At 44.2% G+C, this 12,199-nt stretch overlaps 1 protein-coding gene across 1 annotated transcript in view; it reads right to left on the bottom strand.

Moving 5' to 3' along the window:
- The window catches only part of STX18 (syntaxin 18), a 119,473-nt gene extending 107,510 nt beyond the window's left edge, over nucleotides 1–11,963 (bottom strand). Inside the window, exon 1 of the mRNA XM_052641841.1 lies at nucleotides 11,759–11,963. Within this exon, the coding sequence (XP_052497801.1) occupies nucleotides 11,759–11,926 (168 nt within the window). The 5' untranslated portion in view covers nucleotides 11,927–11,963. The remainder of the gene's footprint in view (nucleotides 1–11,758) is intronic.
- Between the last annotated feature and the right edge of the window lie 236 nt (nucleotides 11,964–12,199).

The following is a 12,199-nucleotide window of genomic DNA, read 5'->3' as shown; positions in this document are numbered from 1 at the left end:
CCCAACATGTATACTCTTCCTCAAAAAATTAATTAGCTATTTACACACATCTTCTTTTCTAGATGAATTTCAAAGCAACTTTCTAGACAAATTTCAGAACGACTTTCTGTTGGAATTTAGGTTAAAGCTGCACTAAACCTGCAAATTAATTTAGGAATAACTGATGTCTTTATAGTACTTCCTCCCTTCCACATATACAATGTGTTTCTATTTAGTCAAGTTTTCTCTCTCTACAAAACTGTGAAGTTTTCTTCAAATGAGGTATTTACATTGCTTATTAAGGTTATTTCTAGACATGCTTTTTGTTACTACCTTAAATAATCCCAGGGACGGGGGAGCCTGGTGGGCTGCCGTCTATGGGGTCGAACAGAGTCAGACACGACTGAAGTGACTTAGTAGTAGTAGTAGTAAATGATTTTACTGGATTGTAAGTGGTCATTAGATTTGGATGGCCACTGATTTTTGTACATTTATTCTGTATAAAAGCTCAGGAGGCCTTCTATAGTCTGTAGGCCATAAAGCACCTCCCCAAGTTTGTTTCACGCCACCGACCAAGCAGCAGCTACCTGGCCCAGCTATCCAGTGTCCTTACTGTCACTGAAACGCACCACACTCATGCTCACCATCTACCAGTTTTACTTGCCCTTCAAGGCTCCGGTCTCACGCCAAAGTTTTCCTGATTACCCTGCCCCTCATTACCACCTACCTACCCCTACCCCTTTTCTATTCCCCCGACCCCCAGCACCAAAATAAGTTCTAATACATGTAACATTTCCCCCCAAATTAGGGATAATTTTCTTCTTATCATATTAGGGCATCTGATTCTTTATATTTGAGAAAAGATTAAATAGAAAACAAGTGAAATGATATACATTTTTGCCTTTCATCTTGAGAGTTTATAAATTTGAAACAAATTTGGTAAAAATGTACTATTTGTTTAAAATAGTGATAAACTAAAAGCAGCCTAAATATCTTTCAACAGCGATTCAGGTAAATAAGTTACAGAATATAATTATTTTTTTAGGTAAGATATTTTTACTCTGTAGTGTTATTTTTAATGGCTATGCAGCCAAATAAATTGGCAGCAAGAACAATATGTATTGACATAGAAAAAATTTCACAATATGTTATTAGGTAAGGGTGGCAAAAAAGTACAAAAAAGATCTTCACGACCAAGATAATCACGATGGTGTGATCACTCACACTCACCTAGAGCCAGACATCCTGGAATGTGAAGTGGGTCTGAGAAAGCATCACTACAAACAAAGCTAGTGGAGGTGATGGAATTCCAGTTGAGCTATTTCAAATCCTGAAAGATGATGTTGTGAAAGTGCTGCACTCAATATGCCAGCACATTTGGAAAACTCCAGCAGTGGCCACAGGACTGGAAAAGGTCAGCTTTCATTCCAATCCCAAAGAAACACAATGCCAAAGAATGCTCAAACTACTGCACAATTATACTCACCTCACACGCTAGTAAAGTAATGCTCAAAATTCTCCAAGCCAGACCTCAGCAATATGTGAACCGTGAACTTCCAGATGTTCAAGCTGGTTTTAAAAAAGGCAGAGGAACCAGAGATCAAATTGCCAACATCTGCTGAATCATGGAAAAAGCAAGAGAGTTCCAGAAAAACATCTATTTCTCCTTTATTGACTATGCCAAAGCCTTTGACTGTGTAGATCACAATAAACTGTGGAAAATTCTGAAAGAGATGGGAATACCAGACCGCCTGACTGGCCTCTTGAGAAACCTATATGCAGGTCAGGAAGCAACAGTTAGAACTGGACATGGAACAACAGACTGGTTCCAGATAGGAAAAGGAGTACGTCAAGGCTGTATACTGTCACTCTGCTTATTTAACTTATATGCAGAGTCCATCATGAGAAACACTCGGCTGGAAGAAGCACAAGCTGGAATCAAGATTGCCGGGAGAAATATCAATTACCTCAGATATGCAGATGACACCACCCTTACGGCAGAAAGTGAAGAGGAACTAAAAAGCCTCTTGATGAAAGTCAAAGAGGAGAGTGAAAAAGTTGGCTGACAGCTCAACATTCAGAAAACGAAGATCATGGCATCTGGTCCCATCACTTCATGGGAAATAGGTGAGAAAACAGTGGAAACAGTGTCAGACTTGTTTTGAGGGGCTCCAAAATCACTGCAGATGGTGACTGCAGCCATGAAATTAAAAGACACTTACTCCTTGGAAGGAAAGTTATGACCAACCTAGACAGTATATTAAATAGCACAGACATTACTTTGCCAACAAAGGTCCATCTAGTCAAGGCTATGGTTTTTCCTGTGGTCATGTATGGATGTGAGAGTTGGACTGTGAAGAAGGCTGAGCACCGAAGAATTGATGCTTTTGAACTGTGGTGTTGGAGAAGACTCTTGAGAGTCCCTTGGACTGCAAGAAGATCCAACCAGTCCATTCTGAAGGAGATCAACCCTGGGTGTTCACTGGAAGGACTGATGCTAAAGCTGAAACTCCAATACTTTGGCCACCTCATGCGAAGAGCTGACTCATTGGAAAAGACTCTGATGCTGGTAGGGATTGGGGGCAGGAGGAGAAGGGGACGACAGAGGATGAGATGACTGGATGGCATCATGGACTCGATGGACGTGAGTCTGAGTGAACTCCGGGAGATGGTGATGAACAGGGAGGCCTGGCGTGCTGAGATTCATGGGGCCGCAAAGAGTCGGACATGACTCAGCGACTGAACTGAACTGAACTGAAAGAAGGCAAGATAAGACAAAAAAAAGTCGGGGCGGGGGACAGAAAACACTATTGTAGAAAAATTCTGTTTTTTTTTTTTAAATAAGAAAAATGTCTGAAAAAAATATATACCAAAATTAAAACAGTGGTTATTTCTGGCCATAAGTAGTATATGTGAACTTCACTTTCTTTTCTATTCTGTTGAATGAGCATTTACTATTTTTATAGTCAGATTTCAAAATCAGTCAATTTCAGAAATATACCCCACTGATAAAACCCATTACAAGAATACATAATCACTACTAAATCAAATACACTCGTGGAAACATACCAAATGAGAACTCTGAAAAAAATTTTTCTTTTAATCTAGGTGAAAAATTCTAAGTACACAGAAAGTCAGGGAGGAATATCACCAGGTGCTGTAAAAAGCATTTAAAAATATATTCTGGGACTTTCAGAAAGAAGAGTACTGATCATGGAAAGATTCTTAACGATGATCTAGTGAAAGTTCCTCGCTAAACAAACAAGTAAAGTGGGGGAAAAAAAAGCAAACAAAAAAACCAAAAATAGAGGTTAGGTGAGTTCTCCAAGATCAGATAATTAATTACTGGCAAAGTCCGAAAGTATTTATAACTCAAAACTTATGCTTTTTAATTCCTTTCTCAATTTCTCCCAGCCAAGATATGCAGCAACCTGTCATTTCTACTTAGGCTATAAAAAAACAAACGTTGATTTTAACCAGGATTTTCTTATCGTGTGTCCAAAAAAGTGAACAGGAATGTGTACAATATTATGAAATGAAAAGACTCACTTCTCTTGGTTAAATATAGCTTACGAGCTCTGTAAGAAAGTTCTGACAAATAGGCGTATGTTAGACTGTGGCAAGTAGAGGGCAGATTCTAGTATTTATAGACTCTGAGAACCTGAAAGTCAGGAAGAAAAAAGTACTGCTGAGTTTAAAATTACAAGTGTGCGGCAAGCTTTTCATAGTCGAGTTATATGAGTTCATTCAACACATTATACTTTCACTTCTCTGGTTTATTCACCTTCTTTTAGACGGTTCAGACGGGGCCTCTTCTTACACCAATTTTAAAGTTAATATGTTTAAAACACAGTAAGTTTTTCATAACACAAGCCATAATTAACCATTGTAAACGTCATTGTTTCTTTGCCCACCAGAGGGAGCCCATAAAGATTTCCACGTAACAAGAAACCTCAAACATCAAGTTCGTATGAATACTAGAATTATATTATTCATAATACAATCAACATTGTAAAATAACTTAATAATATTATACTTCTATCCCTCTAAACAGAGAAAAATTAATTGAGATCAGGTATGTAAAGCCCTCAGCAGAGTTCCGGACCTATAGAAGCTCAAAAATAACTGACTTTCTAAAATTTGGATCCTTCTGAGTATTAGTTATAGCATTCAAAGTAAATGAACAATCTAGTATTCTGTCTTGTACACAAGCTAGTGTGAGCTCCGTTGATACCTGCCCTGAAAATGGTTCTTTCCTTGGTACGTTGACAAATCTCAAGTCTCAAGTTCTGGTTCTCAAGTCTGCAAGACAGAATCAGACCCTGGACAGGAAGAATTCATTCCAAAGGTCACCCTGAGAGGACCTGCTTGGGCAGCCCTATCCTAGGAGGTGATACACTGAACTGTTTACCTGCCAATGACAAACTGAGAAAAGAGGGAGCTCTTTGACCCTTTCCAGATTTTTCTTGGAATAAAGAAGAAAGTTAACTGACGGACTATCCCTGAGAATCAAACTTCTACAATATGTATGTCGAATATATAAGTGATACTATCATTACCACAAAGATGAATTTCTTTCAAGAATAAAGAAAGCACAACTGAGAACAAGTCTGTATAAGATCCTGGAGTCTAAATGTGAAAGTTGCTCAGTCGTGTCCGACTCTTTGCCACCCCATGAACTATACAGTCCATGGAATTCTCCAGGCCAGAATACTGGAGTGGGTAGCCTTTCCCTTCTCCAGGGGATCTTCCCAACCCAGGGATGGAACCCAGCATTGCAGGTGGATTCTTTACCAGCTGAGCCACAAGGGGAGCCCCTACTGGGCCCTGCTGAATAGCCCATCTGCAGTCTGGCGCTGAGAACTTGCCTTGGGTCTGCCGCCATAATGAGGCATAGCCCAGCGTTCGCTGGGCTTGTGAGGTAATGGCTGGGCACGTGTACTAGGTGTCTATTTTAAAGATTCAATCATCTCCAAGTTCTAAGTATGACAAAACTAGAGGACCCCACTTCGTTCCAGCTATGCTTTCCAATCCAGCTTTTCCAAGAAGCAATGCCACTGCGGAGTCACCCACCACCTGTTGTCTCAATGGGCTTCCCTGGTGGCTCAGCGGTAAAGAATCCACCTGCAATGCAGGGGACCTGGGTTCGATCCCGAGGTCAGGAAGATCCCCTGAAGAAGGGAATGGCAGCCCACTCCAGTATTCTTGCCTGGAGAATTCCATGGACAGAGGAGCCTGGTGGGCTACAGTCCATGGGGTCACAAAAAGTCGGACACTAGAAAGCTGGGAATTGTTCTACCTCTTCTTTCTAACCCCACCAACTGCTACATTTTTAAAAGATCCACTTTCTAGATATCTCCTTCATCCAGTCATTACTCCATCCACTAGCTCATCAGCTCTCACCTGGATCACTGCAATAGCCTCCTAATGAGCTTTTCTACGTCAGTCATGTTAACACTCCAAACCCATCTGCAATATTGCTGATCATCTTAAAATACAAATATGAACTCTCCTGCCTCTGCTCACACTGCTTAGAACATAAAGTCCAAAGTCCTCAGCATAGGTCTGGCCAACGTTCTATCTGTCACTATAGCACAAAACTATCCACAGCCTAAAATGAATATGATCGCATTCCATTGAAACCTCATTTATAAAAACTGGCTGTGGCTGGATATGGCCTGTGGCCCAAAGCTGGTCGACCTCTGCTCTAACCTCATCCAGCACAGCCTCTTCTCCTGCCTGCCCGCCCCTCTCCCAGGCCCCCCAGGAAAGGGCTCCAGCCGCACCAGCATTCCCCCTGCTCCCCTAGTCACCCTGCCCTTGAACACCAGCGCCCTTGCTCACAGTCCCCCTCTGCCAGGAAGGCGATTCAATCCGCTTCCTTTGTCTGGTAGAATGGCTCTTGTCTTCAAAGTCTGGTTTGTTTTTCCACTGATTCTCCCTCAAGGAGCTTTAGTTGCCCTTCATCTGTATTTCCTAAAAGCCAGGACATAGATGTCATAACTTTTTAATGTCCTCACAATGACTGACACGTATCAGGAGTCTAATGATTACAGGAGATGGAATAAACCAATTAGTATTGAATAAATGTAATTTCAAAAGCTATAGTCTTCATAAGCCCTGGAAAAATTCGTAAGTGCAGTCCCTACAAAGGATTCACTATTTATGTCATGAAAAGTCTCTGGCACTGAGTCCCGCTTACAGTTTACACTTGGTTATTAAGATCCATAAAAACACAGCATCATGAAGTTAAAAGAGGCCCTGAAGAACATTAACACAGTGAGACTGTGTCTCTCTGAGCCCTACAGGTGGTTCCAAAGAGGATCCTCAAGGAGAAGGGGGGGATGGTGGAGAGGCAGCTGACTAATTAACTTCTCTTTTCCCAGCCCTCTCATCCCAGCCTTAGAGAAAACAGCTCTTTATATCAGTTGCAAAAGGAATTCTACATTAATTTTTAAAAAGTCGATATGATTTAACAGACTCTGTTTGGAGCCTGCCTCCTAAATCCACACTGCCTCCTGATCTATTCCTGTCCTGTGAGGCCCTATCTCAAGCTTCTCACTGCAGCACCTGTTGCCTGATACTGCTTCTTTGAAAATGCTCTCCTCCACTGGCACTCTATTTAAGTAGAACTACACTCAATCCTTGAATAAAGTCTATTTCCAGCTACTCTGGATAACAATAATAATACTCTGGATAATAATTCTGTTCCCAGCTTCACTTATGGCTCCAAAGACTGGCACACAAGGTCAACACTACATCTCAGAAGAAAACTGAGAAGGACCGGGGTATCAATGTTTAGTGTTGCAGTTTTCACTTCCACTTGAGTTGTGGTATTTATGTGTCTGCTTCTCCATTTGACTATAAACTCCCTAAGGCAGGAACGAAATCTTAATAATAAAAGCTACTATTTATTCAATGTTTACTCCAGACACTGGATTAAGTTTATGTGCGTGCATGTCAGTCACTCAGTAATATCTGACTCTTTGAAACCCTGTGGACTGTGACCCACCAGGCTGCTCTGTCCACAGTATTTCCCAGGTAAGAATACTGGGGTGGGTTGCCATTTCCTCCTTCAGGGGATCTTCCCAACCCAGAGATGGAACCCGAGTCTCCTGCATTGCAGGCAGATTCCTTACCATCTGAGCCACAAGGGAAGCCCCTACGTGTGTACACACATGCTATATAATATTAAGGAATCATGTTAGGCTCACACATTTTCTGGAATTGGAAGGAGCCTTAGACAGAGATCAACCAGCTCCAAAATTCAAAGCAAAGTAACACAGTAAATAACATTCATTCATTAATTCAAGAAACATTTACTGAGAGCCTATCCTGTACTGCTCTAAAACCTAAGGAGTCTTTGTTTTCATGAAGTATATGTTCCAGTGGATAAACAGGTCGATGGATACATAGTATGTTAAATAATAGGAATAAAGCAGAGTAAAGAAGAGAAAAAGGATGCTCTTTCACACAGGGCAGTGGAGGAAGGGATCACTGAGGAAACACATAAGCAGAGGCCTAAAGACCAAATTACGTGGCATCTGGGAGAGAAGCGCTCCAGGTCGAGGGAACACGCACAAAGGTCCTGAGGTGGGGATGTGCCTGGAGGGTGTGAGGAAAGCAAGGAGGTCAGGGCAGCTGGAGCAGGGTAAGAGGAGAGGCGCTCGGGACAGTAGCAGGGAGCAGACCATTTGCCTTTGGGCTGCTGTAAGAAGTCCAATTTGAAGTCAGGAACTCAAGATAATGCGCTCCTACAAAAAGAAAAAATAAGTGACACTTGGCTTTCACAAAAGCAATGTATAACGAACACAGAAAAACTCATCTGCATGCTTAATCTGAAAACAGAACTCCCAACAAATACTCAGAGCCGATGTTTATCTTAGGTCATCTCTGCTTTATAAGAAATTGTTACAGTCATGGCCAAGCTGTCAGTTTTACCAAGGTGGACACTGAGGCGCAGAAGGCCTAGGCTGTCTGCCCCTCGTGGCTGAACGTGGGCCAGGACACAGGTCTCTTGAGGTCGTGTAGGCGGGCTCCCGCTGTTCATGCACACTCCGTTCGGCTGCTTAGAGGTGTCTTGGTTTACTGCATGTTGCTTCCCCTGGCTTCTGTAACTTTTATAAATTAATAAGAGAATGAAAGACCTGCCCCCTAGGAGACACCTCCGGACACATTCCTGCATGAAGCCTGTCATTACAAACTCCCACAATTCTAGTTTTTTTCTTCCCCACGGAGCGGAAGACCAGGCACGTAACGTGAAAGCAGGTCAGGCACTGTGCTAGGGACTAGAAGGAACATCTGCGTTGGTTTTGCCTGCCCAGTATCCCTTATTCCCTGATTTTTAGACACAGTACTCCCTTTGCCAAGGTTCTGGTGGGACAGCCATCACAGCATTCAAGCCATAAGGAGGGCTTCCCTGATGGCTCGGACGCTGAAGAATCTGCCTGCGATGCAGGAGACCTGGGTTCATTCCCTGGGTCGGCAAGATCCCCCTGGAGAAGGGAATGGCAACCCACTCCAGTATCCTTGCTTGAAGAATCCATGGACAGAGAAGCCTGGTGGCCTACAGTCCATGGGGGTCACAAAGAGTCAGACACGAGTGAATGACTTTCTAATGAGGGCTCGGGACCCAAGTAGAACCAACTAGAGCCCTTTTCTGGAGTTTTATGGATAAGAGCTAAAGAAAGAAGCTCCTCCCTATGTTTCCCAGGTATATAAGCCAAAATATTCCTGTTTTCCTCAGGTTGGTTTACACAGCGCTGGGTGTTCAGTTGCTCAGTCACGTCTGACTCTTGGTGCAACCCCATGGACTGTAGCCCACCAGGCTCCTCTGTCCCTGGGATTTTCCAGGCAAGAATACTGGCGTGGGTTGCCATTTCCTCCTCCAGGTAGTTTACAAGAAGCTACCCTTACTTGCAACCAGAACATGTCACACTCATGCAAGCACCTGCACACCTTCTCTCATTTCATCTGCATAACCACCTTATCAACTTGCTATGATTCACTCTATTTTAGAAGTGAGGAAATTGAGGTTAAATAACTTTCCCAAGGTCTTGCAATAAATAAGAAGCATTCAAATTCAGGACTTTCTGCTCCAAATCTTATTCAGTATCCAGTCATGAATTCAGTATTAATTCAGGAAGAAGAAACTCAGCTAAGGAATTTTTGCTTTAAAATTAGAGTGGAAATGCATGTATGGGATGGGAAATAAACAACATTCAACTGGGGTCAAAGGACCTGGCTTCTTCCACTGGCTCTGCCCTTTGACCTCATTAATTATTACTCTGGGCAAGGCATTTTACTTACCTGAGTATTAGTTTGCCCATCTACAAAATGAGAAGCCTGAACACAAACTTCAGGTCCTTTTAAGTACTAAAAAGAAAAAAAGTCCATGGTTCTGCCTTAGGCATACAGATTCTATTTTTACTATTAATATATATTAGATAGGATGTCGGTAAATTTCAACTTGAATGTCAGATCCAACAACTGGTAATAGCTGCCTGGGGCAGTGTTGCATGGGATTCTGAGCAATAGGGATCTGCTGGGAAATTAACACCAGCTTCCACGGTCCCAGGGAGGTGGGGAGAGAGGAAGAGCTGCCCGCTTGCCACACATTTGCTATCGCCAATAGCTTCACCTTGACAGAGGAAAGCTGCTGTCTCCTCTAGTGCTGCTATCAGCACATGCACAGGGTTTTCAGACTCCTTCATGAACTGACTTGGTTTCCCTTTGCAAGAAAGAATGAAAGTGCAAGACAGGTAAGTGGTGTAAGGGACAAAGTTTCACAACACTGATGAAAATACGTCTAAATGGCCTACCTGGAATCAGGGTAGGGGGTGAAGAGCAACAATAATAATAATTATAGCTCTTTACAATATGTACAATGTCTCATAAGATCCTAATAATTAGCTTGCCAGTTAAGTAGGGTATAATCATGCCCATTTTATAGAAAGGGGATGTGAGACACAGGTAACAGGACTTGCCCCAGTCACCCACTTCTAAGTAGCAGACTAGAACACAGTTCTTCTAAATTCAAGACCCAGTTTCTACTCCCAAGATCCCCATTAACCCCACAGTCCAAATGAGTCAAGCTCCCGTTGCCAAGAAGCCATAATTATCACTGTTTGGAATTGTTCAGCTATGAAAAATTCCTCCTCCCAGAATCTGAAATGCCATTACTAATCTGTAATTTTTGAGTATAAATAAGTTGAGCATAACGTTACCTAGCTTCACATCTTTGTGCACATGCTTCTCTTAGCCTCAGAGGCCCTTCTCCACCCTGTCTGCACTGGAACCAATTACTCTTCCTACAAGATTTGTTTCAGGCATCATCTCCTCTGTAAAGCCTCTCTTGGCCCTGAGGTTTAACTGAACACACTCTCCTTTGTGTCCCACATGACATCTACAAGGCTTTGTGACATTACTTTTGGTAATATGTCTGCCCACCATTCCTTTTAAATCACATTATTCTAACACAATGGTGGTCAGAAAGTAGGCACTTAATAGATGCTTTCTGATGGACTAAATATATACATCTGGACCAACTTTCCTTCCAAGGCTTGAATATCCTTTGCAAACTGCCACTCCCTAATTCATGCATACATATATTCATTGAAAACTGTGACTGTCTGCAAAGTACCAGACACTGCATGCACTGTGTATCAAACAGAAGTGGATTTACCAAGAAGTTTAAGCCTCAGGGCCCCTCCCTTGCACCTCCCAAAGCTCTGAACCTTTTATTGTGATTTTGGATTTTTATTTCTTAAAGAGAACAGACAGAACTGTATAAGCTTCAAGCTCCACAAAAACTAGATCCATCCTTGGTGGCAAGGATACAAAAGTGAACTTGGCAAACTTTCTCTCTCCCCTTACAGAGTTTCCAGTGTAGCGGGGAAGACAGACAACCATTTGTTCATTCATTCCTTCAACAAACACTTACTAAGCAATGTTAGGAGTCAGGCTTTGGGGATTCTGCGGTGAAGTCAACACTGTTCCTGCCCTTAAGGAGTAGGTCACAGCTCTTCTGAACGTAAGTTGGCTGTGTTCAGGAACCGGAAAGGAGTTTAGATGACTGGAATAGAGCATGCTTGTGAACGATCACCCTAAACTAGCCGGTTCCTAGCCCGAGTCGTGATCTATTGCGAGAAGCTAGGGGAAGTGAGAGATCAGCTGAACGCGACCTGCGATCTCAAGGCGGGGGAGGGAAGGTGAAGGCGATGAGACGAGCAAACCAAAGTAATACACCGTGGTCAGTGCTGCAACAGGAAAGCAGAGGACTATGGGGGAAGCCTCGCCGGCGCTCAGGTCTGCAGAGTGACAGCGAAATCACTACCTCACGAAGTAGCCCATGAACTTGACAGAGTTCCGAGTTCCCAACATGCGTCCCCATTCTTCCACCCAAAGTGAAGTTCGCTCTTTGCGAGCCCATGGACTGTAGCCTATCAGGCTCGCTCCTCCGTCCATGGCATTTTCCAGGCAAGAATACTGGAGTGGGTTGCCATTTTCCCTTCTCCAGGGGATCTTCCCGACCCTGGGATCGAACCTGGGTCCTCCCGCATTGCAGGCAGACACTTTACCGTCTGAGCACCAGGGAAGACCCAAGATTGTTCGTTTCCCAAGACAGCCGTCAGCTCTCCGGGACCAACTCTCCCGCCCCACTCTTCATACCACCTTCCCCAGGCTCTTTGACACACTGTTCTACCAGACGCAGACAGCCCGGATTGGGGGTCCGCGACCCCCGCTCTCCAGCCCGCCGTTTCCATAGCAACCAGCTCACCACTTCGCGCGCTCGGCTGGAGAAGTCGCCCTTGGGCCTGGGGCTCCGGCGAAACAGCTCGTCGCGGCTGCCCTCCACCCCGCCGCCCACTGCCACTCCCAGTGCTTTGTTGCGCGTCTTCACGGTCTTGACGCTGGCCCTGAATAGCAGTGTGATGTCCACCGCCATGGCGACCCGCACCCACTCTTGCCCCACCAAGCCGGCCCACGTCAGCAGCCGGCGACCGCGGCGCGACGACCCGGCGGCTGGGAGACCGTTCCGTTGCCCGCACCCCTCCGCCCGACAACAGCGACGCGAGAAAAATAGTTCCGATTCGAGCCGGGCTGCCGCGGAGAGAGGAGAAAGGTTCCGGCCTCCGGCCGCGGGCGTGGACCGATTTCTTCGCCGAAGCTCACACCAGCGCCAGTTTCCCCTCCCGGCAAACCTCGGCGGGCTTGGCTG

Source organism: Budorcas taxicolor, chromosome 6, assembly GCF_023091745.1.
Source record: "Budorcas taxicolor isolate Tak-1 chromosome 6, Takin1.1, whole genome shotgun sequence".
In the NCBI taxonomy this organism is placed as follows: Eukaryota; Metazoa; Chordata; class Mammalia; order Artiodactyla; family Bovidae; genus Budorcas; species Budorcas taxicolor.
The sequence above is the reverse complement of the archived record's forward strand: the minus strand, read 5'-3'. Positions and strand labels throughout refer to the sequence as shown.